The 27,918-nt window shown below is 48.5% G+C and overlaps 1 protein-coding gene across 4 annotated transcripts; it reads left to right on the plus strand.

Moving 5' to 3' along the window:
• The first annotated feature begins 138 nt into the window (after positions 1–138).
• ATP5MG (ATP synthase membrane subunit g) lies at positions 139–27,918 on the plus strand. Of its 4 annotated transcripts, none has more exons than XM_070079187.1 (4): positions 331–487; positions 4,758–4,918; positions 5,243–5,355; positions 6,120–6,319. In XM_070079187.1, exons 1-3 carry the CDS (start codon positions 436–438, stop codon positions 5,342–5,344), a joined length of 315 nt encoding a protein of 104 aa, XP_069935288.1. In that variant the 5' UTR covers positions 331–435; the 3' UTR covers positions 5,345–5,355; positions 6,120–6,319. The 4 variants fall into 4 exon arrangements, with proteins under 4 accessions (XP_002722231.1, XP_069935288.1, XP_069935301.1 ...); XM_070079198.1 differs by lacking the exon at positions 5,243–5,355 and adding an exon at positions 948–1,002 and having other exon boundaries at positions 383–487; XM_002722185.5 differs by lacking the exon at positions 5,243–5,355 and having other exon boundaries at positions 139–487.

The following is a 27,918-nucleotide window of genomic DNA, read 5'->3' on the forward strand; positions in this document are numbered from 1 at the left end:
GAGAACTTCAGCGATGCCTTCCACCGCGGGCTTCAGCTCCCTCTGAAAACCTCCGGAACAGTCCTACGCAAAAAACCGGCGGTCGGCGCCAAGAAAACGCTGGGGGCTCAGCGCGCATGCGCATTTCCCGACCTCGCCGGCCTTCCGGGCCCCCGCGCGTGGCTGCCCCAAGATATGCCTGTTTCTCCGCGGAATCCGGTTGCTTTGCACGTACACGCTAACCTCATCTTTTCAAAGACACTTTCTCCCCCGTGACTTAACAAAATAAGTGGACTGACTGTATTCCGCGAAGATGATGGGACCCCTAAATATCGTGAGTTCAGGCGCGGAAAGAGGCGACCTGACCTTGGAAATGGGACGGGGTCCTGCAGCGGGTCCTTCCGGGGGTGACATTCAGCCGGCTGTTGGCGGCGACGGACTTCCCAGCCCAGCACCATGGCCCAGTTTGTCCGTAACCTCGCGGAGAAGGCCCCGGCGCTGGTGAACGGTGAGCTCAGTGTGAGACTGCCCTTCGAGACAGGGCCACGGGTCACGGGGAGGCCCGCGAGGGCCCTGAGGAAGAAGCGGGCTGCGATGACCCGGAGGGCCTGCGGGGGCCGCGCCGGCCAAGGGTCGCAGGCTGCAGGAGGCCGCAGGCTGGCGACTCTGGTCAGCCTCCCGCTCGCCTCGCCTGCGGCGTGGGGTCTCATTGCAACCTAGAAGTTTCCAGTCCTAACCAGGGCAGTGAGGAGAGGCCGGTAGCCCGGCAGCTGCCGCCAGGACTCCCCCTTAGGTCTCCAGAGCAGGAATGTGGCGGGGAGCGAGGTAAAGGAGGGGCAGATAACTCGTGGAAGCCCATGAATTCGGCCTCTCCGGTGGCCTGGTTCTCGGCGGAGTATGTGGAATTCTACGGGAATGTTAAGGAGTGGGTGAGGTCTCGCATGTTGGCTCTTTTCTGTCTTGGCCAGGTTCTGAGATTCCGCTTTAACCCGAGGGAAATGTTCGGTGACACTGGACTTTGTGGTTGAGTATCCGCGCCCGGGTGGGCATGGAAAGGGTTTCTGTAAACAGTAGTCTTTGTTGTTACAGATTAGCATTCCTGGGTTTTTTTCTTTTCCCGGCCTTTGGCCGGCCGGTGTTTCGGGGCCTGCTGCTGCTGCTGCTGGTTCTGTGCCCCACCCCCCCACCCCCAGCCCACAAGTGTCGGGAAGGTCTTGCAGCGCCGAGTACCGTAAACACTGGTGTATTTTTCCCTCCTGTGGAACCCGCCGCCTACTCGGGAGACACGTTACACATTTTTCCCAAGGATTTTAAGTTTGCAACTTTGACTTAACTAAGATCATCCAAGTGTCTGGTATAAAGCTCTACAGTTTTTCATAAACAAAAAGCAACAAAGAGAAGGCTTCAGTCTTCGGACCTGGTGGTTGATGTGAGGTGTATTTTTACTGTTTCAAGTGGAATTTCATAGCGTGGCCCTCACATACCTGAGGGGGTGCCTGATGAGGAATTGCAAGTCCTAATGATTACCTCCAACAAGAACAAAGTCGCTTTTGTAATGAAGTCTGTAAGCCCATTCCTTAGTGTTGAAATAACTGAAAGGTAAGTTGTTACTCTTGGGGCAGCTATCTGACTGATGGTTTGAGCCCCTGCTGCTCCCCTGCAGGTCCAGCTCCTGCTGACTCGCCTGGGAAAGCAGTGGCTAATGGACCAAGTACCTGGGTTCCTGCCACCCAGGTGGGAGACCCTGGTGGACTTCCAGGCTCCTGGCTGTGGCCTGGCCCAGACCTGACTGTTAGAGCCATTTGGAAGTGAACTGGCAGATGGAAAATCTCTCTCCTTCCCTGTGTCTCCCTCCCCCCTACCCTTGCTCTGCCTTTCCAGTAAATAAATCTTTAAAAAAGAATGGTTATTCTTCTAAAAGTTACTGTTATTCTCTCAGAAAGAAGGACTCAACCAGGGCCACACTGTTAACATGGAAATCTATTTTGCTTTGTGACATAGGTCTGTGTATTAAATGTGAACGTTAAATATTTAATAGAAGTTATTGACTGTATCTGTTAACGTGCCAGGGGACAAAGAAGGTCAAGGAAATGCAAAGAGTCGTCAGTAGACTTCTTCAGACACCAGAGTTGGATTTTCCCCCTAACAAAATTCTAGACTTTGTTTGGACTTAACCTTTTTTTTTTTTTTTCCCGTTAATCTGTTTCCGTTCCAGAATTCAAACCAGGGTACCCATTCACTTGCATTTAGCTGTCACGTTTACTCATCTCTAATCTGTGGCAGTTTTCCAGCCTGTCCTTGTCTTCATGACCTTGACCATCTTGAGATGTCCATCTAGGTATCTGCTGGGATATCTTAAAAAAAATGTTCCTCAGTCTAAACTTCTCTGGGGTTTTTCTCATGAGTAGTCTGTAGCTGTGCATTTTAGAAAGGACACTGAAGAGATGACGTGCCCTGACCACATATTGGGAGGTGGATGATAGCCACATGATGCAACATCATTAGTGATACAGCTTCATATCTCAGAGACCCAGTGTTGCATTCCAGCCTTGGCCCTTGGGAGCTCTTGCCGGTGGTACCTCTGCCCCTTTAACGTGTCTCCTTAATTTTTGGTGCTACAAGATGCTTCAGACTCATCTTGTGTTTTCCCTGCCCTGGTCTGGAATTAATCAACCACTTCCCCAAGGAGCCCTCGTTCCTTTTATTGGAGAATGGAATTTAGAAACTAAGATCTGAGTATGCCGAGTTTGTTCCTTGCTACTTAAAATAACACTGCTTTTAGGCTCTCAATGAACAGGGATATAGATGCCTGTCTATATAGGTAGTGTGTGTGGCAGTCATACTAACACAGGTATACATGTATACACATAATTACTTCTCTGTCCATCTGTGTGTATACTAAGCTAAATATGAGTTCACTGGGAGATCTCCAGTTCTAAAACCATGGGTTTATTTATCTTTTTCCTTGCTAGTCTCTTACTTCCTGCTCCTTCAGTGGAAAACTGGCTCTACCACCTACCTTTCATTTACTTGCTTTTGCTCATCCCTGTATACATACCAAGCAGTTTCAGACTTGGTAACCTGTACACCCCAAGGGAAAAAAGAACCAACTAGTGTTTGTGTGCAGTGTACTGATTTTTTTTTTTTTTTTTTTTTTTTTGGAAAATGATGCGTTGATAATTTAAAGACAGTTAATATGTACTTTCTCATTGTCCTGTGTTACAGGCATTGGTAGCTGTATTGAGAAAAATCTCTTAGGGCTTTGGGTCTCCTTAGAGATTTACCCATGTCCCCAAATAGAGATGAGAGACAGAATGATTCTAAGATTAATGAAATACCTAAACAGGCAGTTAATAATAGGAAGGGCATCAGGAGACCTGAATAATCCACCCTTGAATTAATAGACACTTTATGCATGTTCATGCATTCATGGTTTTTGTTTTGGGGGGCTTGTTTGTTTGAAAGATATTTTTACTGAGAGACAGAGAGAGGTCTTCATCTGCTGGTTCACTTCTCAAATGGCTGCAATGGCCGGAACTAGGCCGATCTGAAGCCAGGAGTCTCCTCCTGGTCTCCCACGTGGGTGCAGAGGCCCAAGCACTTGGGCCATCTTCCACTGCTTTCCCAGGCCGTGGCAGAGCTGGATTGGAAGCAGAACAGGCAGGACTCGAACCAGCGTCCATATGGGTGCCGGCACAGCAGGCGGCAGCTTTTACCCACTATACTACAGCGCCGGCCCCTTGTTTTGCTTTTTTAAGATTTACCTCTTTGAAAAGCAGGATGAGAGAGAGTCTTTGTTCCACTGGTTCACTCCCAATAGCCTAGGCCAGGCTGAAGCCAGAGGCCAGAAACTTCAGCGGGTCTCCCACAGAGGTGGCGAGGGCCCAAGTATTCAGACCATCATGCACTGCTTTCCCAGGTGTCTTAGCAGGAAGCTAGGTCAGAAGTGAAGCATCGGGATTCTGTGTTGCCATCACAAGGTGCGGCTTAACCCACTGAGCCACAATGCCAGCCGCCACCATGCAGCCACCATGTTACTTTTACTCTATTTCTTGATGAAGTCACTGTCATAGACACATTTACCTGCCATTTATTAAGGATTTTCTTCTGGAAATAGTAAATTCCTTGAGGAATTTCCACTCAGTAATAGATGCTGCTCTTAACGATACATGTAGGTTTTACTTTTAATTGTGGCGCTTTTCAAAGAGGAACAATTGTGCTTCAGGAGGAAGCTTTAACCCAACACATGCTGATGAGGATACCAAAACTGGGTGCTGATTGTCACAATTCCATCCGAATTTGTAGCCGGCACTGTGATGTTTTTATCTTATCTTCAGGTTGCCATTCTACACAGCTCCTTTCCCCTTCTACACCTCTTCCCTCCCAACTTTCTGCTCTCTACCGACACAGCGGGAATGAATTGCTGCGGGGTTCTTGTTTTTAAATCCATATTCTGGCCACTTTACAGTTAACTAGAGTACCATTCGTAAGTGAAGTGACAGTACTGGCAGGCCACTAGTGAAGTCTTGGAGTAATTGGATGTGCTAAGCGCTCCCAGCCTGATTGAACGCCCTGTGACACAGGTGTTCTGCATCTTTAAAAGCCTCTTGTTACCAGGGAGCAGCTTTGACTTTTCACACCGGGTGCACATTTGGTACGAGCTGTGAATGAATGTGATGCATGAATAAATATTTGTGTCCAGCCCACACATCTGCTTCTTTTGGTCTCTAGTGAGTTCATCCTGGTTTTTTTTTGTTTTGTTTTGTTTTGTTTTCCAGCTGCTGTGACTTACTCGAAGCCTCGATTGGCCACATTTTGGCACTACGCCAAGGTTGAGCTGGTTCCTCCAACCCCTGCTGAGATCCCTACAGCTATTCAAAGCCTGAAAAAAATAGTCCACAGTGCTCAGACTGGTAGCTTCAAACAGCTCACAGTTAAGGTAACCATGGGCTAAATGAAAACGTATGTGCCTAACAGAAAATGTGTTCCCTTGGGAGTTTTCTGATTGTTTTGATTACTATATGCATTTTCCAGTGACACTGAATGCAGCATAATGAGAGATAATCTCTTCTTGACTGCTGAGGAGGAGACTCGGTTTTCTGATTTTGCCATCCTAGGTCGGAATAATTGGGCTATTTTATGCCTTCGTTTCCTAGTTGTCTTATACCATAGCACGAAAGTAAGCGTCTTTTGCTCTGACTGTAGCGGTATAGTAAAGTTAGATCGCTCACTTTGCTGGAGCTGCGCTTTTATTCTTCTGTAGTCCCCTTCAGCCGCAAGATCTCAAACTGTATCACCGTCAGAAAGTAAAAGGACAAGAATTACCAAAACCAGGGTTATTGAATTTCATGAGGATGAAATCTAAAGACTATAAGGGTTGGTGCATGGTTTTTATGTTTACTTAGTGCAAGTACAGGATACAAAAACGTCTAATAAGTTCTGGTCTAATTTGGAAGGGAAAATCTGCTTCCAGAAGTGCTAAAAGAAGGCCTGTGATAAATAAATGCATACATACATAGAAAAAGGCCTGATTTTGTTGCAGAAAGATCTTTTTTTCAACTAGAATTTCAATATTCTAAATTGTGCTTACATGAGATACTGCTTCCTGGAATCATGTGTGTATTTTTTTGTCTAAGGGCAATAACGTGTCAAGCACTGAGTACTTGGAAAGAGTCAAGCTAAATTATAAGTGGATAAAAATTCTGTTGAAAGGGGAAGATAGTGCCCTATGTCTTTCAGCAGATTTTCCTTGGCCAGACAAAACTGCCTATACTGAGACTTGGCCTCCCTACAGCCATCCTTTCATACGAAGCCCTGTCTAAATCTGTCAGCTATTTCCAGGATGTGGGTTGTTTTAGGGCCTATAAAGTGTCTCATAAACTATAATGAAAGGGTTAAGTCAGTTCAGGGCTTTAAAGAATGCTTTGAAAGAATTTATAAGCTCTGGACTACTTACCTTACAAAATTGAAAGTTAAAAGTATTCTCAGCAGTTGAACAGAGTTAACTTTAGTAAATCTTGACTGACTGCAACTGCCCTCTGGTTTTGAATAGCATCTCTGTCACTTAATCCTGGAAAAGAAGAATTTTAAATATAGAAGAAGGAAAGGGGCCCTTAAGCATTGTACTTCTTGTTTTTCAGGAAGCTGTGCTGAATGGTTTGGTGGCCACTGAGGTGTGGATGTGGTTTTATATCGGAGAGATCATAGGCAAGCGTGGCATCGTGGGCTATAATGTTTAAAGACCAGTGTTCGACATCGGATCGTATTTGATTTATTATTTGAGTGGTTTTGGACCATGTGTGTTGAGACTGTTATCTGAATAAAATATGTCAAAAATAAATGTTTCTCTCAGATGCTAATGAAAGTCTGAATTTCTCCTAACATTAAATTGAGTTATTTTGCTTTGATACATTAATATAGCTCCAAATGCATGTCTGATTAGCTGAAATTGGAAAGAATATGTGTGAATCTATGAAACTTGATATATGAATTTATGGGGAATAACATTTCAATTTGGAAGCTTGCAATATATGATATTTCAGTTTTTTTCCAATAAAGTCAAGAGAAGGGCATTCAGAAAAATCAAAATTTGATATAGATAAGACCCCTTTAACAACAACCATGTAAATGTTGTTCATGTCAAATTGAAAATCATCCTCCCGAGAGAGTAGCAGAATGGTGTTCTGTGAATGTGTGTCTGTAACATCTTCACCAGTGGGAACCGTAGATGAGAGCCATATCTACATTTTACATCTCATTTTGGTGTGTTATTAACCTATCTTTGTAAAAATAAAATAGCCTGTAGCTATTTAAACAGGGCTATAACTGAGTGTCATCCGTGGATCTGAATTGTTAGGTCCTGAAATAAATCAAGTGTTTAATTCCAGTCTGTCTTCCTAAAACTCTTTTTGAGGATAAAGGAGACTGATCATTCACTTTTCCTGAGAATCTTAGAATCCTTGGCTGGGTTATTGGTACTTTTTTTTTTTTTTTTTTTTTTAGCGGTAGAGTTACAGAGAGAGGGAGAGACTGAAAGAGAGCTCTTCTGTCTGCTGGTTCACTCCCCAAATGGCAGCAAGTGGCCTGAGCTGCACGGATCGGAAGCCAAGAGCCAGGAACTCCTGGGTCTCACACGTGGGTGCAGGGGCCCAAGGACATGGGCCATCTTCCACTGCTCTCCCAGGCCATAGCAGAGAGCTGGATCGGAAGAGGAGCAGCTGGGACTAGCATCGGTGCCTATAAGGGGTGCCAGCACTGCAAGCAGAGGATTAACCTACTATGCCACAGTGCTGGCCCCTCCATTGACACGTATAGCTTCAACAAAACATGTAGCCAGTTGATGATAAACCAAGATGGCCTGGTGCCTTTTGATTGTAAATGCACTGTAACAAAATATAGTATTAATCCTTGAATAAGTTTGAACCTTTATCAGTCCCAAATTTACCTTGTACATTTATATAATACTGCTGCTTTATTTTGTTATTTAAGAAACAGACAAAAAGAGATTTCCATCTGCCTGTTCACTCTTCAAACGCCTGCAGTGGCCAGGATGCGGCTGGGCTTCAGCGGGACCTGGAAACTCAGTCCCAGATTCCCAGATGAAAGGAAGAACATAGTTACTGGGCCAGAGCCAGGAATTGAGCCTAGGGACCTGCTGCTCTACCGTAATAGAGGGCCCAGCTTTTCTAATGGGCAAGGAAGTCTCCCAGAGACGGCTGCTCTTCTGAAACATAAAGTAATGCCCAACATACTGCTTCTGCAGTACATACAAGTGATCAAAACTGGAGCTACACCTTTTCAAGAAGTTGTTTGGTAACTTAAGAACATGAGTAGCATTACTGCAAAGATACTGGCTTCTATGATAATGGTGATCTGTATGAGTCTCTCATACAATGCATGAATATTAAAACCAGAAGAAAGAAAAAAGGTATGAGGTTAGACTGCACTAGTTAGAACCTGTGGAAGAATATGTGATGTGAGTTTTGTAAACCACATGGTCACACCAGAAAGTGCTACAGTAAACATTTACTACTCACCTGACTGCTACTTCCTCCTTTGCCATACAACACGTGTCTAGTCTTCCGTGTGGCTAATAGTGCATGTATAGAATTTTCGTAGGTTAAAATAGCAGTGGGCTGCATGAAGTGGCCACTTGACTTCACCAGGCTTGTTTCTGCCTGGGCCAACCCCAAATGGCCTGTTTCCTAGCAGAGAACTGAGGAGGCCATATTTCACTGAATCCCAGGGTGCCCATGTTTGCCATTGGCTCCATCAATAAAAATCAGATGTCTCTTGTGCACCTAACTTCCTATTCACTGTGGTAGAAACATGAACAAGACTGTCAGCCACTTCACAGAGCTTTGTCTTGTGAGACAGGTCATTGCGCAGTTGCCGTTATGTGAGGAGGGCTGTACTGAAGGAGGAGGCTAACCCAAACTTGAGAAGGAGATGGTCAGGAGAGGTAATACCTAAAGTAAAGAGTAGTGACCAGAAAGGCAAGATACATCAGGCTGACGGCACAGCTTGGGTGAAACCTGTTCACTCAGGAAATGGTTGGCACGAGGGAGATCCTGAAAGAACCTAAGTGTGGCTGGATCCCTGGGTAGAGAACCGTGAGATGACACCGGCAAAGTCAGAAACACAGCACCAGATCCTGAGGTGCCCTTTCCGCCGTGTCAAGGGTTGGGCCGTCTTACAGCCAGCAAGTGGAAACCCATTGAAAGGTTTTGACAAGGTCCTCCAACAGTTTGCCTAGTCTAACATCAGTCAAGTCCATGTAACAGGTGCTAGGATGGAAACGTGCACAGGGTGCAGGTTAGTGCATATGGTCCTGCGTTCTTCTCAGGGTGAAAGTACAGACACTCTAGTAGGCATCATGAGGAGAGGGGAGATTACAGTTGCCAAAGTCCAAGTGAGTGAGAATGATCAGTCACTATGGTCCAAGGGTGTGATCCCTAAGGAAATCACTGCTAAGGAAGTAAGTTCTAGGGTAGGCATTGTGGTGCCTTGGGCAAGCAGCCACTTGGGACACACACATCCCATAGTGAAGTGCCTGGGTTTGAGTCCCACCTCCACTTCTGATTCAGCTTTGTGCTAATGCCGTCCTGGGAGGCAGCAAGTGATTGGCTTAGGCATTTGGGTCCCTGCCACCTACGTAGGAGAACCGTATGGAGTTCCTGGCCCATGGCTTCCATCTGGCGCAGCCCCAGATCTTGCAGGCATTTCGGAAATGAATTGCTGGATGGAAGATCTCTCTCCCTCCTTCCCCACCTTGCTTACTGTGCCTGTCAAGTGAGTGAAAATAAATAAAAGTAAGTTACTCAACAGAAATGTCAAACAGTGAAGATTTGTTGAGCTTTCATCACCTGCAGACCAATATGAAGCTCCACTTGCACGTTCAATCTTCTGTACATCTCAGCATTGCTGTCCTTGGAGCAAGGTTTCTCCTTTCTTTTCCAGTCTCTCCTTGCACTTCTGAGCATGTCTTCTGCCCAGATTTCCAAGAATAACTCAATATGTTGTAAAATACTCCACGTTTGTATAGCAATTTACATTTTCAGAGCACTTGCTCTATCTCACTTAGCCTGCAGCTGGTAGGAATGATCTACCCATTTAATCAGCTGAAACTGAGCAGCAGAAACATGAAGTGACTTGGCTGGGATCCTGTCAGTAACAAGTGGTGGAAGTACATGCTGGGCCCAGGTAATGATCACATGCAGTGTTCTGTGCCCTGCTGTCACCCATCACCACCTTGCACGCCTCCCTGCTTCAAATTTCCATGGTTCATTCAGTACTAATAGTCTCAGTCCTACTTTGCAGTACTCTCAAGTTATTTGAGATTTATTGTCCCTCTAGATGTCCGCCTCCCTAATTTTATGTAAGGTGATGCGCAGCTTTGTAGGACTCTTTAATGATGTTTCCTAACTAGTGTGGTTTTTATTTACCAGGACATAAATGGTATGCTTGTGATCACTGTCATAGGGAATACTGTAGCAGTTTCACCAGAGATAACACATTAGTAAGGGAACTTAACACTAGACCTGCTTATCAAACAGAGGCCCTGATACTAACAAAATCCTGGCACGGCAGGTTGAGCCACTGCCTGGGGCACCCTCATCCCACAGTGGAGCGCTGGTTCGAGTCCTGGCTATTCTGCTTCAGATCCGGCTTCCTGCTAATGCACCTGGGAAGGCAACAGATGGTGGGCTCAAGTACTTAGGCCCTGCAACCACCCACATGAGAGACCCAGATGGATTTCCAGGCTCCTGGCTTTGGCCCAGCCCTAGCTATTGTGGCCATTTGGGGAGTGAAACAGCAGATGGAAGATATTCTCTCTCACTCTCCTTTCAAGTAGATGAAAAACTAATAAAAATGAGGCCAGCGCTGTGGCACAGCGGGTCAACGCCCTGGCCTGAACCACCGGCATCCCATATGGACGCCAGTTCTAGTCCCAGCTGCTCCTCTTCAGATACAGCTCTCTGCTGTGGCCTGGGATAGCAGTAGAAGATGGTCCAAGTCCTTGGGCCCCTGCACCCATGTGGGAGACCTGGAAGAAGTTCCTGACTCCTGGCTTTGGATCAGCACAGCTCCGGCCGTTGCAGCCATCTGGGGAGTGAACCAGCAGATGGAAGACCTCTCTCTGTCTCTGCCTCTCTCTGTAACTCTGTCTTTCAAATAAATAAAATAAATCTTAAAAAAAAAACTAATAAAAATACTAATATACAAGTCCCTTGACACCTACCTTTAGCCTCATTTTTTTTTTTTTTTTTTTTGACAGGCAGAGTAGACAGAGAGAGAGAGAGAAAGGTCTTCCTTTGCCGTTGGTTCACGCTCCAATGATCGCTGCGGCCGGCGTACCACGCTGATCCGAAGGCAGGAGCAAGGTGCTTCTCCTGGTCTCCCATGGGGTGCAGGGCCCAAGCACTTGGGCCATCCTCCACTGCACTCCCGGGCCACAGCAGAGAGTTGGCCTGGAAGAGGGGCAACCGGGACTGAATCCGGCGCCCCAACCGGGACTAGAACCTGGTGTGCCGGCGCCGCAAGGCGGAGGATTAGCCTATTGAGCCACAGTGCCGGCCATAGCTTCATCTTAATCTCATTTGGTATTAACTGTTTCAGCCACACAGTTTCTAACCAGTGCCTATAAAAACCCAGCCTTAAATTTCATCTAATTAAACCTTCCATCTGCTGGTTCATTCCCCAGATGGCCTCAACAGTCAGGGCTGGGCCAGGTAGAATCCAGGATCCAGGAGCTTCTTCCAGGTCTCCCATGTGGGTGCAGGGGCCCAAACACTTGGCTGTCCTTCAGAGACCCATCAGCAGGGAGCTGGATCTGAAGTAGAGCAGCTGGGACTCCGCGGGCGCCACAGCACCGCCCCGATTTTGTTGCAGTTATCTACTGGCCACCAGCTCACTCCCCTTTATTTCCTGATAATTTTGTCTCCTGGCTCGCTGCCTTGCTACTGCACTACTTGTATCTTAATTCTTGGCAATTTCAAAATGCACAAGGTTGTGTTGTTTCCAGAATAAGGCCCCTGAGTGAGATCTAGCAACCTGTGTTTTATTTGGCTCTCATAATTCTGATGCACACTAAAGTGTGAGAATTATTGACATAAATGATCCTTCCAGGTACTTGGTCTCTCAGTTCCCCTAGAAACGCCAAAGATTAGATTGTGTCTTTCCTCTGTCTTGGGCGTGGATTCCCATGTTATTACCAAAAATTTCAGCCATTCTGTAGTTTCAGTTTCATGCACCCCTTTCTCTGGCCATTTTCCTTTCCAGTCCATTCCCTCATCTTCTCCCTCTTTACACAATTAATATCTCTCCATTTAAAAAGTATTTATTTACATATTTATTTACTTATTTGGAAGGCAAAGAGAAAAGGAGATATTCCATCCACTGATTCACTCCCCAAATAGCTGCAAAGGCCAGGGCTGTGCAGGCCAAAGCCAGGAGCCAGTAGCTTCTTTCCAGGTCTCTCACATTGGTGCAGGGGCCCAAGCACTTGGGCCATCTTCTGCTGCTTTCCCAGGCACGTTAGCAGGGAGCTGAATCAGAAGTGGAGCAGCCGGAACTTGGAACAGGCAGTCATGTGGGATGAGGAAGCATCATGGGTGAGGGCTTAACCCACTGCACCACAGTGCCAGTCCCCCGATTCATATTTCATAGTCAATCAAGATAATTCCCCTGAATGCACTTGAACTTACTTGGCTCTCACTTTGCTGTAATCATTTGCCAAAACCACATCCTTGCTTAATACAACTGTGTACCTGCTCTGCACTTGCACCCACATAGCTGAGTATAGCTGGAGCAAACAAGGTGACTAGTCTTGCTTTTATATTCAGGATCACAGTCTTAAAAGAGCACTTAATACTACCTGCCACTTATACTGTGTTCCCATGGGTCATGATTATTTCCATCAACAGATAACCTTACTTCCTACTTGACTAGGAAAATATAAACATTATTCCCACATCATCTACTAACCTACCACTATTTTTGCGCACACACACGCACATGCATTCTACCTTGCCTGTGCTAGATGGTTCCTAACCTAAGTTCTAGGCACATAGAAGTCACTCAATACAAATGTGATGAATAAAGTAATCTAGCCATAATGAATCTATACTTTCATAAATATTGTTCCCTCTACCTTCATTCCTGGCCCTTTCTACCAGGCAGCCTGTCTGCCCTCCCTTCCTTCCTTCCTTCCTTCCTTCCTTCCTTCCTTCCTTCCTTCCTTCCTTCCTTCCTTCCTTCCTTCTTTCCTTCCTTCTTCTCTCTCTTCTCTCTCTCTCTCTTACTTTCTTTTAAGATCTTCTATCTGATGGTTCACTCCTCAAATGGCCACAGTGGCTGGAGCTGAGCCAGGCTAAAGCCAAGAGCCTCATCCAGGTCTCCCACCTGAGTAGCAGGGGCCCAAGCACTTGGATCATCTTCCACTGCCATCCCAGGCACATTAGCAGGGAGGTGAATTGGAAGCAGAGTAACCAGGACTTGAACTGGGTGCCCATATATAGGATGCCAGCATTGCAGGTGGCAGCTCCTGGCACCACTTTCTTTTTTTTTTTTTATTTAATGAATGAATTTTTTCATAGATACAACTTTAGTTGTATACATAGATACACTGGTTCTTTCCCCCATACCCACCTTCCCCACCTCCAACTCCCATTCCACCTCCCTCTCCCTCTCCCATCTCCTTCTTCATTATGGTTCATTTTCAGTTTGACTTCATATCCAGAAGACCAACTCCATGCTAAGCATAGACTTCAACAATTTGCACCCATGCATACACACAACATATAGAGTACAGTTTGGAAACAAAATTTACAGTCAGTTCTCATAGTACAACTCGTTAGGGATGGAGGTCCTATATGGGAAGTAAGTGCACAGTGACTTCTGTTGTTCCTTTAACAATTAACACTCTTATTTATGATGTCAGTGATCACCCGAGGCTCTTGCCATGGGCTTCCAAGGCTATGGAAGCCTTCTGTGACCATAGACTCCATCGGTATTTGGGCACGGCCATCAGCAAAGTGGATGTTCTCTTCTCCCTTCAGAGAAGAGTGCATCCTTCTTTGATGGTCCTTTCTTTCCACTGAGGTCTCACAGGGATCCTCTGCCTGGCACTGCTTTCAAAGCCAACTCATCCTATCTTTGGAGAAGTCTTCTGATGTCTCCCTCTGCCCTTCCCGTAATGCCTCTCCCAACACACATCACTGTAGTCCAGTGCTGCATTTACATTTATTTCCCTTGCTAAACTGTGAGCTTCGTAAAGGAAGGTACTGTTTCTCATTTGCCTGTGTAACCCTAGCCCATCACATACTCTGCCTGTCTACGGTCAGTTTTCAAACACTGAAACAGACTCCTCTGCCTCTGATACTGAGGTGATACACGGCAGAGGTGAGTGGCAGCTTGCCACAGAGGGAGATGCAGGCCTGGGGGACTGGCTTCCTGCAGGCCTGCAGGATGAGACTGCTACAAAGCCGATGCCAGCTGAGTCACACCTGCATCTCGCCCTCCAGCTCTGAGACAGAGATCCAGATCCCTGATCCGCTTCCCTTCAAAACGGAGCATGGGCAGCACAGGGCTGCTTTTGCCCAAGATCTAAGAAGGAAGAACCAAAGGTGGGCAGTACAAGATTCTGTTATAAAAAACATAGCCTGAAATTGGAAAGTCTCAGAAATCCCTTACGAAGTCATCATCTTCACTCCCTCTTTCTTTGCCAAGCCTGCATTTCAGGATTAATAGCCCTGGTACAGGGGCCAGCGCTGTGGCGGATGGCAGCATAAGGGTGCCACTTTGAGTCCCAGCTACTCCACTTCCAATCCAGCTCTCTGCTATGGCCTGGGAAAGCAGTAGAAGATGGCCCAAGTCCTTGGGCCCCTGCACCTGCGTGGGAGACCGGGAAGAAGCTCCTGGCTCCTGGCTTGGGATTGGCACATCCCCAGCTGTTGTGGCCAACTGGGGAGTGAACCAGTGGATGGAAGATCTCTCTCTCTCTCTCTCTCTCTCTGCTTCTCCTTCTCTTTCTGTGTAACTCTGACTTTCAGATAAATAAATAAATCTTTTTTAAAAATATCCCTTGTACAGCTGAAAGAAGCACATCATAGATGGCTCTGTAGCACCTCACTTTTCCTTCAAGGATTTTATACATGTAACCTACAGATGGGTTTTCCAAAAAAATTTTATCTTGGACTTCTTTTTAAAGATAGATTTATTTGTTTGTTTGTTTAAAAGGCAGAGTCAGAAAGTGAAATGGATCTTCTATCTGCTGGTTCACTCCTCAAATGGCCACAACAGCCAGGACTGGGCCAGGCTGCAGCCAGGAGCCAGGAACTCTGTCTGGGTCTCCCACGTGGGTGCCATAGCCCACGCATATTCTCCACCTTCTGCTGCTTTCCCAGGCACATTAGCAGGGAGTTGATTGGGTAGTGGAACTGCCGGTACTTAAAACCGTGCCCATGTGGGATGCCGGTGCCACGGGCAGTGGCTTTACTGGTTGTATCATAATGCCAGCCCCATCTTGGACTTCTTACATGAAGTAAGAAGTTATCTTCAGAGGCTTCATTTTGATGGATTCCAGTGTTGTCAAATCCAAAAGCAATTAAAATGCTGTTGTGTGGTTTTGAATGATAGCCTACTTGTTAAAATAACTATTGTTTCCCCAAGGGACAGTCTGATTTTTACCTTGATGTTATCTCACTCTGGGTCTCAAGAGGGTAGGAAACTTGGGGCTGGCGCTGTGGCATAGCAGGTAAAGCTGCCGCCTGCAACACCAGCACCTCACATGGGCACCAGTTCGCATCCTGGCTGCTCTGCTTCTGATCCAGCTCCCTGCTCATAGCCTGGGAAAAGCAGCATAAGATGGTAGCCATGTGGGAAACCCAGATGAAGCTCCTGGCTCCAGCTTGGCCGTCTACGGAGTGAACCCGCAGATAGAAGATTCTCTCTCTCTCTCTCTCTCTCTCTCCCCCTTTCACTCCCTCTCCCTCCTTCTCTCTCTCTGTAATTCTGACTTTCAAATGAATAAACAAAAAGAGGGCAGAGAACTCAGCAGAACAAGTGAATACATGTGGTTGGCTCTCAGAGAATTACAGGTGATGGCGGAAGAGTGGTTGCCAGTTTGCATGACCTTCAAGTAGAGAAATGGAAACAAAGTCATATGAATGCAGGCTTGGTGAAAAAAGAGTGAAAGTGATGACGACCGAGTTAACATTAAGTCAAGAACGATCTGTCGTTCATCATTGCTTTGCCTGGAGCCCTGTCCAGGTTTCATGTGCCTGGCAGAACCGTGGTAGGCTGTGTAATACCTAAGTTACTGCTAGAACCTGCCACAGGGAAACTGGTCTCCACTCTACCCCGGGCTCTGAGTGTCACCCCCATTGGGCAGAACCCCAAGTTCATATGCTCCATCCTCACCATGTGGCCCCACTCACACAGCCTCCCAGGCCAGCACCAACTAGTGCAGCTCTCCAAAGGCACGCACAGAAAGGCCCAAAGGACCCAGGTCAGCAACAGCATCCTTCTCTCCTCTTGTGGAACACCGTCCTTAGTGGCACGTTTCCCTATTTGTGCATTTCAACTGCAGCAAAGGCCTCTTTCTGGGTAGTAGAGGTCACACGTCTAAGAAGATTGGCAGCAAAACATGACTGTCCTCACTCTTCAGTGCAAAATGAAACAGAGTGAAACCACTTGCCCGAGGTGCGTGAGTCAGGGGCAGAGGACTGGAATGCAGGCCCGGGATCCTGTTCCCTAACTCTAACCACATCCTTTCTGCTCTGCAAGACTTCAGTTGGTTACTTCCCTGTGAGGGGCAGGAGTGGGGCAAGGAGCCATGTGCTTTTCATGTTTTCATTCAGACTTCGATGTGAACCCCAGCCCACATGTGAGCCACGCCATGCCCGCGTCAGTGGGAGCGAGTGATGACTCACAGCTAGGATTTGCATCACAGCCTTCGCTGCCATGGCATTTCCTAGGGCTTGAGCAATCAGATTGGCTGTATGTTGATGGGGACCGCTCCGACTAGAGAAGAAACTGGGGCAAAAGAGTGGAGGGTAGGGTCAAATATGAAGCACAATAAAAGTTAAATTAACCAGTGATCATTGAACTACCTGGCCTCTACCCATAATGCTGCAAAAATAAATTTTCCATTTTTAAGCTCAATATCAGAAGCTCATGTAGGCCGGCGCCGCGGCTCACTAGGCTAATCCTCCGCCTTGCGGTGCCGGCACACCGGGTTCTACTCCCAGTCAGGGCGCCGGATTCTGTCCCGGTTGCCCCTCTTCCAGGCCAGCTCTCTGCTGTGGCCAGGGAGTACAGTGGAGGATGGCCCAAGTGCTTGGGCCCTGCACCCCATGGGAGACCAGGATAAGTACCTGGTTCCTGCCATCGGATCAGCGCGGTGTGCTGGCCACAGCGCGCCGGCCACGGCGGCCATTGGAGGGTGAACCAACGGCAAAGGAAGACCTTTCTCTCTGTCTCTCTCTCTCACTGTCCACTCTGCCCGTCAATAAATAAATAAATAAATAAGAAGCTCATGTAACTTCACATTTGACAAACATCAAAAAAGGCTGCTTTCGGGGCCAACACTGTGGCGCAGCAGGTGTTAAAGCCCTGTCCTGAAGTGCCAGCATCCCATATGGGCGCCAGTTCTAGTCCCGGCTGCTCCACTTCTGATCCAGCTCTCTGCTGTGGCCTGGGATGGCAGTAGAAGATGGCCCAAGTCCTTGGGCCTCTGCATCCGCATGGGAGACCCAGAAGAAGCTCCTGGCTCCTGGTTTCAGATCAGTGCAGCTCCAGCTGTTGCAGCCATCTGGGGAGTGAACCAGTGGATGGAAGACTTCTCTCTCTCTCTCTCTGTCTCTACCTCTCTCTGTAACTCTGTCTTTCAAATAAATAAAATAAATCTTTAGAAAAAGAAAAAGAAAAAAAGAAAGGCTGCTTTCCAGGCTGGCATCTTTTTATCAGGGAGCATTGAGGTCTCCTTGTGCAGTGATGGTCGTGTTCTCACTGTTCTGTGTTTTTTTCTCAGCTGTCTACCAAAAGGTAATAATTTTTTTTCAAATCTAAGACTAAACAACCAAAAACAATAACTACATTATAATGTATACTCAAAAAATATGTGAAAACAGCCTGACGCAATGGGTCTAAAAAAAAAAAAAAAAGACAACCGTAGAGAACTCTTTCAGGCCAGCCACGATTGCTGGAGAGAAATAGCCAAATGCCTACTCAAGTGACATGTTTCCAAGTGACATATTTCTCTGAGGATTTCTAGTCTTTCAATACTGACACCTTCACTTGTGGAAATTCATCTCAGAATCCGGGAGCTGGTGGCTTCCAGCTCCTCTGAGAATATTCCTCAATCAACAAGTTGTCCACCTAGCTAAGGGACAGCTTCCTGGAATTAAGACGGCAGAACCTAGGTTATAATTAACTCAGACTTCCTCCTCCTCTTGTACCTTGGCCATGACCTTAATCCTCACCTAGATTTTCCATCCCTTCTACGGATAAAAATTTGTTCTAAATTAGATCAACTGAACTCTAGTCCTGTTGGCCTAAGATAAGTTGGCATTGGTGGCTGAAAGGAATCCTAAACCAATTTTAGAACATATAGTTAGACTTAAGCATGACTTCAAAAAAAAAAAAAAAAAAGCCAGACATCGCAGGAGGGGGATAGTGTTCCTCAGTTTCATCATTTTTCTCCCTGTAATAAAAAAAAATACTTGGTAATGGTAGGTGAATTTCTTTCAAAGTAATTTGGAGGCAAACAAAATGTTTCTAATTCTGGGAACTGCAGAATTGACAACACAGGAAAGAATTAAAAGGCATGATAACAGGGGAGGAGCTTTAGGATTTAGTAACTTTTTTTTTAAAGATTTATTTATTTATTTGGAAGTCAGAGTTACACAGAGAGAGGAGAGGCAGAGAGAGAGGTCTTCCATCTGCTGGTTCACTCCCCAGATGGCTGCTACAGCCTTAGCTGCATCGATCCGAAGCCAGGAGCCCAGAGCTTCTTCTGGGTCTCCCACGCAGGTGCACAGGCCCAAGGACTTAGGCCATCCTCCACTGCCCTCCCAGGCCATAGCAGAGAGCTGGATTGGAAGAGGAGCAGCCAGGACTAGAACTGGTGCCCATATGGGATGTGGGCACCCCAAGCCAGAGCATTAACCCGCTGCACCACAGCGCCAGCCCCAACTTTCTTTTTTTTTTTTTTTTTAACATTTATTTATTTTATTTGAAATACAGAGTTACAGAGAGGCAGAGGCAGAGAGAGAGAGAGAGAAAGTCTTCCGACCAATGGTTTACTTCCCAGTTGGCTGCAACAGCCGGAGCTAAGCTGATCTGAAGCCAGGAGCCAGGAGCTTCTTCCAGGTCTCCCATGCAGGTGCAGGGGTCCAAGGACTTGGGCCATCTTCTACTGCTTTCCCAGGCCATAGCAGAGAGCTGGATTGGAAGTGGAGCAGCCAGGACTTGAACTGACACCTATGTGGGATGCCGGCATGGCAGGCAGAGGCTTTACCCACCATGCCACAGTGCCAGCCCCTAGCAACTGCTAACGGCATGGATTTGCAGTCAGACTTAAGCGATGATCAGGTCCATTGCTACTTATCTGAAGAGTTCTGAACCCTTTCCTGTAAGATCTCCTTGTTCTCACAACTTGGCAAGATGTGAAGTTGGCACATTAGTAGAATTAAGAATTTGGGGGGCAGACATTAGCACACAGCAGGCTAAGCCACTGTGTGGAATGCCCACATCCCGTATGAGAGTGCTTGGGATGGAGTCTCTGCTCCCCTTCTGATCCAGCTTCCTGCTAACGCATCCTGAGAGACAGCAGATGACAGCTTGAGTCCCTGCCACCCACCTGGGAGACCTGGATGAATTTCCTTGTCCTGGCTTCAGCCTGGCCCAGACCCTGCTATTGTGGGCATTTGAAGGAGCAAATCAGTGGGTGGAAAAGTCATTCTCTGTGAGTCTACCCTTCAAATAAATAAAGAAGTCTTAAAAAGAAAAAAGTTTGAAGGTGTGAAAGTGGAGCTTCAGGTCAGCTTATGCACAGTGTTCGCTGCATTAGGAGAGAAAGCAGAAGCTGTCCAGCACGATTTCTCCTACTCTCTCCTTCTCCTGTCCTTCCCTCCTTTCTTCTACCCCAGAGGAAAACCAACAGTCTTTCCAAGACTGTCCCTTTTCTTTTAAGATTTATTTTATTTTATTTATTTGAAAGACAGAGTTACAGAGAGAGTCAGAGAGAGAGAGGTCTTCCATCTGCTGGTTCACTCCCCAGATGGCCGCAACAGCCGGAGCTGCGCCGATCCAAAGCCAGGAGCCAGGAGCTTGCACCTTAGGCTATGGTTGCACTTGCACACACAGGAGAAGGTGCGGAAGGCTGGAGAGGAGAGGATGACTCCTGAGCTGGAGCCAAGAGTTAAGGGCATTTTAGACAAGGAGCCTGTATGAAAGCCTGCTCATACAAGAGAATTCAAGGAACAAAATAAAATGTGTTCGATAAGGCAAGAACACAGGAACAGGGGCAAAGCGTAAGGAAGAGTTAGACCAAATGGGGGCCGGCATTGATTCATAGCAGATTGAGCTGCTGCCCGCAAAGCCGAATCCCATATGGGCGCCGGTTCATGTCCTGCCATGTGCGAGTCCGGGATGAAGCTCCTGGCTCCTGCTTTGGCCTGGCCTAGCCCTTGCCCTTGCAACCAACTGGGGAATGAACCAGCAAATGGAAGATCTCTCTATCTGTCTCTCTGTCTCTGACTCTGTCTTTCTGTCTCTCTCTCTCTCATTCTGCCTTTTAAGTAAATAAGTAAATCCTTTTAAAAACAGGCCAAATAATAAGGGATTTTAATGTGATAAGAATATTGAAGTATTTTAAGAATGGAAGTGGGGGCTGGCACTGTGGCACAGCAGGTAAAGCTGCACCTGTAGTGCCAGCATCCCATATGGGTGCCGGTTCTAGTCCCAGCTGCTCCTCTTCCAATCCAGCTCTCTGCTATGGCCTGGGCAAGCAGTAGAAGATGGCCCAAGTTCTTGGGCCTCTGCACCCGCATGGGAGACCTGGAAGAAGCTTCTGGTTCCTGGCTTCAGATCGACTCAGCTCCGGCCATTGCGGCCATTTGGGGAATGAACCAGCAGATGGAGGACCTCTCTCTCTCTCTCTCCCCCTTTCCGTTTCTCTCTCCCTCCCCCTCTCTGTAACTCTGCCTTTCAAATAAATAAATAACACACAGAGAGAGAAGGAGAGGCAGAGAGAGAGAGAGAGGTCTTCCATCCGCTAGTTCACTTCCCAATCGGCTGCAATAGCTGGAGTTGTGCCAGTCCAAAGCCAGGAGCCAGGAGCTTCTTCTGGGTCTGCCACACAGGTGCAGGGGCCCAAGGACTTGGGCCATCTTCCACTGCTATCCAAGGCCATAGCAGAAAGCTGGATGGCAAGTGGAGCAGCCAGGTCTTGAACCAGTGCCGATATGTGATGCCAGCACTGGAGGTGTCAGCTTTACCTGCTACACCACAGCAGCACCGGCCCCAAAATAAATAAATCTTAAAAAAAAAAAAAAAGAATGGAAATGATATGAACATATTTGCAATTTAGGAAGTCCACTCTTGCATCAGAAGATGAAACAGAGCTATTGCAACAATCCTGTAGAGAAGGGGGCAATTGGGATAAAGGTGGTATAATTAGAGAGCGAATACAGAGAAGTTGGTCCTGTGGTACAGTAGGTTCAGTCACCACAGGGGACCACTGCATCCCATATCAGAGTGCTGGGTTAGGTCCTGGCTACTCTGCTTCCATTCCAACTCCCTGATTATATGTCTGGTAAGGCATTAGAAGATGGCCCAAGTGCTTGGGCCCCTACTATCTGCAAGGGAGACCTGGATGAAGCTCCTGGCTCCTGGCTTCTGTGTGGCCCAGCCCTTGCTGTTGCAGCCATTTGAGAAGTGAACCAGAGGATGGAAATTTCCTCTCTCTCTCTTCCTCCCTCCCTCCCACTCTACCACTCTTCCTTTCAAATAACTAAGTAAATCCTTAAGGAAAAAAGGGGAATACTCCCCTGTAAAAATTCATTTTAAGGACACACTAACAAAGATGCCTAATGGAGTATTGGTTACATGTGTTTGAAATTCAGAGGCATGGGGCCAGTGCTGTGGCATAGTGGGTAAAGCTGCCACCTGCAGTGCTGGCATCCCATATGGGCGCCAGTCTGATCCAGCTCTCTGCTATGGCCTGGGAAAGCAGCAGAAGATGGCCCGAGTGCTTGGGCCCCTGCACCTGTGTGGGGGACCTGGAAGAAGTTCCTGGCTGCTGGTTTTGGATCGGCTCAGCTCTGGCCATGTGGCCATCTGGGGAGTGAACCAGCAGATGGAGGACCTCCCCCACTCTCTCTGCCTCTGCCTCTCTGTAACTCTGCCTTTCAAAATAATAAATAAATCAAAAAAAGAAAGAAAGAAAGAAAGAAAGAGAGAGAGAGAGAGAGAGAGAAAGAAAGAAAGAAAGAAAGAAAGAAAGAAAGAAAGAAAGAAAGAAAGAAAGAAAGAAACTCGAAGGTGTGATTAGTGCTAGAGAAGTAAGTGTGGAAGTCATCTGCACCTTGAGCCAAGGGAGCGAGGGGACAGCTCCCTGGGGGGAAGGCAGGCGTCTTTGTAGGTTTTGTTTATCGCTTTGTCTCCTGAGACTGTGTCTGGCGTGTACTAAACAGTCAATATTTGAATAAATTGGTGGAATTATGAAAAGGGGTGAAGGATAAGAACATGACTCTGAGAAACAACCTCATTTAAGGACAGACACAGGAAAAGAAGCCAATGCCGGGGACTGGCAAGGCCACGGACGGCGGCAGAGCGAGGCCGCAGACACCAAGGGAGGAGAACCTCCAGGAGGCCAGCGGTGCTGTAAAAAGGCCAAACACAAGAAGCCCTAAAAGGCGCCCATTCCTTTTGGCAAATAGAAAGTCACTGGTGTGTTCGGAGCAGTGAAGTGGTGACAAAGGCTCAGAAAGAGTAAGGAACCGGAGGCTGCGAGCAGAGGGGACTTTTGAGAGATTGGGCTACATCTTCACCACCCAATTGTTCTTTCTCTTCTACACTTTGTCGCTCCCCCTCTTCGTGGAGGAACGACACAGGACCCTGCGCTGTTCTTCTGTCTGCTCGGCCCTCCCAGGGTTTGCTGCTGGTCCTTCCCGGGTTGGCTGCTGGTCCTTCCCGGGTTGGCTACCATCCCTTCCACCTCCGTGGAAGGGCGGTTCCCCCTGCCACATTCCCCACTTCCGCGGGGGAGCGGCACACTGCCGGCCGGCTCTCTCGGGGGCTGCACAGGTGTTCCCCTTAGATGTTCGTGGTGCATGCCGTCTCTCTCCTCCTTTATAGTCCTCCTCCGCCAATCCTAACTCGGCTGCCCACACGCCGAGTACGCTGCTCTCCTCCAATCAGGAGCAGGTCCTGCAGCTTGTCAAGTTGGTGAGAGGCAGCTGGGTAGAAGCTGTTGCCTCCTCTCCCAGCGCCATATTGTGGGAGAGCAGATGCATAGAATAAGTCTTAATTCCAGTAACTCAGTCCAGTCCGGGTTGCTCCCCACACACTTGATCTTAGCCAAAAGGCCAAGAAGCGATTGTTCTTTCTCTTCTTACTGGTCCTTCCGCTCAGGCGATAGGTAGGCTGATGGCTCCCTACCTTTAATTCTTTTTTTATTTTTTTTATTTTTGACAGGCAGAGTGGACAGTGAGAGAGAGAGACAGAGAGAAAGGTCTTCCTTTTTTTTGCCGTTGGTTCACCCTCCAATGGCCGCCGCGGCCGGCGCGCTGCGGCCGGCGCACCGCACTGATCCGATGGCAGGAGCCAGGAGCCAGGTGCTTTTCCTGGTCTCCCATGGGGTGCAGGGCCCAAGCACCTGGGCCATCCTCCACTGCACTCCCTGGCCACAGCAGAGGGCTGGCCTGGAAGAGGGGCAACCGGGACAGAATCCGGCGCCCTGACCGGGACTAGAACCCGGTGTGCCGGCGCCGCTAGGCGGAGGATTAGCCTAGTGAGCCGCGGCGCCGGCCTCCCTACCTTTAATTCTAAAGTGCCTTCCCTTCCCAATCAGGCTACTGATCTCCCCTTCGTTACCCTCCTTCCTACAGGAGTAGAAATGTGGGGGACCTTTAGGGTCCTCTTCTGCTCCCGATCCTTCCGTTTTGTTCCCGTCCTGGCCCAGGGGGCCACGGATGCATCACAGCAGGATCAAGACAGCTCCTGTTGGTTGGAGCCGTCCTCCCTTCCCCCTGTACTCCATTCGTCAACCTGCCTCCTCTCTCTCACATCCTACACTTGACACATCAGCAAACCCGAGTCTCACAGTTTCTCCTCCCTTCCCCTCTGCCACCCAGGGCCAGGTCACCATGATCCCTCCCCTGGACACTTCCACCTGGTCTTCTCACTGTCGTCCTTGCCTTTCTAGCGTCTCTTATTGAGCCAGAGCTGCAGTGACCTTTTCAAACATTCTCATCTTCTGTCAGTCTTCAGAACCTTCCAAAAATCGCTTCTTGGCCTTTTGGCTAAGATCAAGTGTGGAACCTTCCAATGGCTCATATTTTTTTATTTATTTATTTTATTTATTTGAAAGGCAGAGTGACCGAGAGAGAGGGAGAGACAGAAAGAGATCTTCCTGGGCCAGCGCTGTGGCTTAAACATGTAAAGCTGTTGCCTATAATGCCAGCATCCCACATGGGCGCTGGTTTGAGTCCCGGCTGCTCCACTTCTGATCCAGCTCTCTGCTATGGCCTGGGAAAGCAGTAGAAGATGGCCCAAGTCCTTGGGCCCCTGCACCCATGTGGGAGACCTGGAAGAAGTTCCTGGCTCCTGGCTTCAGGTGGGCTCAGCTCCGACCATTGAGGCCATTTGGGGAGTGAACCAGTGGATGGAAGACACCTCTCTCTCTCTCTCTCTCTCTCTCTCTCTCTAACTCTGCCTTTCAAATAAATAAAATAAATCTTAAAGAGAAAGAGAGAGAGAGAGAGAGAGAGAGATCTTCCATCCACTAGTTCACTCCCCAGATGGCTGTGATGGTCAGGGATGGATCAGGAACTCCATCCGGGTCTCCCCCATGGATGGCAAGGGCCCAAGTACTTCCATCTTCTGCTGCCTCCTCTGGCACCTTAGCAAGGAGCTGGATCAGAAGCTGAGCGGCCAGGACTTGAACTAGCGCTCCAACATGGGATGAGTGTTGTAGGCGATGCTTCAGCTGCCGCGCCCACAAAGCTGCCCGCCAAGTGGCACATCTTTAAGTCCCTGTATGATCTGAAACCACTGCTGCCGCCACCCCCAAACCTGACGCACCTCATCTCCTCCCACTGTTCCCATCCTTTACGTTCTGCAGGTGCTGTGGCTTCTCTGCTGTCCCAGACACCCCGCAGCTCAGGGCGTGTGTGCTGGTGCTTTACGCTCTGCCCTCAGGCCTCCTGTGCTTTCTGCTCCTTTCCTTCAAGGCTCAGTTCAGACGGCCCCTGGAGCCTGAGCCTGTGCATCCTCCACCAGCTGGTACACCTCTGCCTCTCCTAGCTCTCGGCTCTCCTTTTCCTACGTACACAGCACTGACCACCACTCGCCCTGTTCTGGTTAGTCCTTTGTTCCCTGTATCCCTGCTGGACTGTGAGCACCCACAAGGCACGTACCCCTGGGAGCAGAGATAAAGACAACCAAGAAGCCGGCGCTGTGGCTTACTAGGCTAATCCTCCGCCTGCGGTGCCGGCACCCTGGGTTCTAGTCCTGGTCGGGGTGCCGGTTCTATTCCGGTCGCTCCTCTTCCAGTCCAGCTCTCTGCTGTGGCCCGGGAGGGCAGTGGAGGATGGCCCAAGTGCTTGGGCCCCTGCATCCCCATGGGAGACCAGGAGAAGCATCTGGCTCCTGGCTTCGGATCAGCGCAGCGCGTTGGCCGTAGCAGCCATTTGGGGGGATGAACCAACGGAAGGAAGACCTTTTTCTCTGTCTCTCTCTCTCACTGTCTAACTCTGCCTGTCAAAAAAAAAAAAAAAAAAGACAACCAAGAAACTGCCGGCATCAAATAAGATCTACTTTTCTGGAAGGGAGGAGATAACTTCCTCTTTGCTTACAGCCTTTTCTTTTTCTTTTCTTTTTTTTTTTTAAATGTTTTTTTGACAGGCAGAGTGGACAGTGAGGGAGAAAGAAACAAAGAGAAAGGTCTTCCTTTTCCATTGGTTCACCCCTCAATGGCCGCTGGACTGGAAGAGGAGCAACCGGGACAGAATCCGGCGCCCCGAATGGGACTAGAAGCTGGGGTGCCAGCGCCGCAGGCGGAGGATTAGCCCATTGAGCTGTGGCGCCGGCCAGCCTTTTCTAAATACTGACGGAGACTGTGGATTCAAAAGGCTTCCACAGTCTTGGCAGCTCATGTCAAGAGCCTCAGGTGGTCACGGACGTCATATATAAGAGTGTTAATTGTTAAAATGACAACAGGAGTCACTGTGCACTAACTTCCCATGCAGGACCTCTGTCCTTAATGAGTTGTATTATGAGAGTTAACTATAAAACTTGTTCTCAAACAGTTTTGTGCATGTGTGTGGAGGGGGCAAATTGTTGAAATCTTTACTTAGTATAATGTTAGTCTTCTGTGTATAAAGTTAATTGAAAATGAATCTTAATGGAGAATGGGACTGGGAATAGGAGAGGGAGGAGGAGCTGGGGTGGGAGTGGGGGTAGGAAGGCAGGTAATGGTAGGAAGAATCACTATATTCCTAAAATTGTACTTATGAAATCTGTACTCATTAAATAAAAGGTTTCTTTGGGAAAAAAGAAAGAAACTGCCGGCCCTGGAGGAGCCCACTCTTCAGGGAGTCAGGTCACCCAAGAAGCCATTAGCCTGACAGTGCTCACAGCCGCTGGATGCAAGAGTCAGAGGCCCTAGGGACTGGTTGTTGGGGCAGCCCGGGTGCAGTTAAAGCCGTGAGCTTTCGGAAGAACTTGCAAGGAGTGAGCAGCACTCAGGAGGCACCAGTGTTTCAGGGTGAAGGACACAGAAAGGCGGCAGGAAAGAACTAGTGCCAGGGGCCCGGAGCAGCTGGGGAAGAGAAGCCATCGACGGCAGAGCTGCTCGATGCCTCGCGGAAAGCCACCAGCGACGCTGATAGCACTTCTTACTGAGGACTGCCTGCAGCCCAGCCACTGCCCCACACAGGTCGCGTGCACCTGTTAATCCTCCCAACAGCCCCACTGTACGGATACGGAGAATCGTCCACTTACCCACATGCACACTCCTACTGAGAAACCCAAGTGCTCTGAGCTTTCACTCTTTTTTTCTTTTGTTCCTGTAGAAACTGGTGTTTGTTTTCTGTCTACCTCATTTCCATGTTTGCTTCAGAGACCGTGAAGAGCAGCCTGAGAGCACTCAGGGCTGTTCCTACCCGCTCGGCGGCCTGAGCAGGGGGAGCTGCAGGCCAGGCTCCAGTGGGGAACTGCTGAGGAGGCGCCCGAGGGCACCTGCACACCCTTTAGATTGGTCTTCAACTTCCGGGTGAGCAGCATGAACTCAGGCGCTGGGGCCAGCCCTTCACCTTGGTCACAGCTTTCTCAGCAGGCAGCCTGTTCTTTTTCAATCTCTTCAGGATCTCTGTAGAAGTAGAGACCAGGCATGACCTCCCAGGGGTGTTCACGGGAGATGGTACCACGCATGCGCAGAACCTCCCGGGCCAGCATCCTGCACATCAGACCCACTGAGTGGGCTCCCTTGCTGTTGCACAGAGGAGAGTGTGTGTTACACCGAGCAATGGTCAGCAGGTTCACATAAGGTGCCTCTGTGAGAGTCTGGCGGTCAGCCCTGGGATCAGTGACCACCAGAAGCCATGGCTCCCGGAAGGCTTCCTGGATCCGGTTAGTGAAGGTCCCAGGTGCGACACGACCAGTGATAGGAGTGGCTCCAGTTGGGGCAGCAGACTTCAGCACAGCCCTGTGGCCAGTGTTTCTGGAAGGTATCACACTGACGTCAGCAGAGTGTTGCAATGGCAGCAATGGCAGGAGACAACAGAAGTTTCTCCCGGGTTGATGAGTAGATGCAGCACTTTTCCTTCTGTAGCTGTACTGCTCCAGTTGGAAGCCACCTAGGGGGGTTCCTGCTGCAAGGAACTTGAGGACGTCCTCCTCCTTCATTTGCAGGACATCAAGGGCTCCGGACATCATGACAGCTTCCCTTAAAGTTCCGCCGTGAATCAAGAACGACGCGGTGTGGACCCCTCGCCAGGCAGCGCGGAACAGCGTGCACTCTTACACACCGTGTTGTCACCATGAGACCAGACCAGGCCTGCTCTCTGTGCTTGTTAACGTTCTGCTGGGTACCTACTAAGGGTCACATGCTGTTCTGGGCTCTGAGTGGGGGGGCAGTGAAGAGGACAAAGCCCCTCCCTTCTGGGAGCATGGATGCTTGTGGGGAGACTGACATTAAACAAGTAAACACAA

This window comes from Oryctolagus cuniculus, chromosome 1 (genome assembly GCF_964237555.1).
Source record: "Oryctolagus cuniculus chromosome 1, mOryCun1.1, whole genome shotgun sequence".
Classification (NCBI taxonomy): Eukaryota; Metazoa; Chordata; class Mammalia; order Lagomorpha; family Leporidae; genus Oryctolagus; species Oryctolagus cuniculus.

Bases quoted from the DNA above. Each gene is read 5' to 3' on its own strand.
- ATP5MG (XM_070079187.1), top strand. From the start codon at position 436: ATGGCCCAGTTTGTCCGTAACCTCGCGGAGAAGGCCCCGGCGCTGGTG. The intron at 488-4,757 runs GTGAGCTCAGTG...TTTGTTTTCCAG, and splicing joins GGCCCCGGCGCTGGTGAACG to CTGCTGTGACTTACTCGAAG. The intron at 4,919-5,242 runs GTAACCATGGGC...ATTCTTCTGTAG, and splicing joins TCAAACAGCTCACAGTTAAG to TCCCCTTCAGCCGCAAGATC.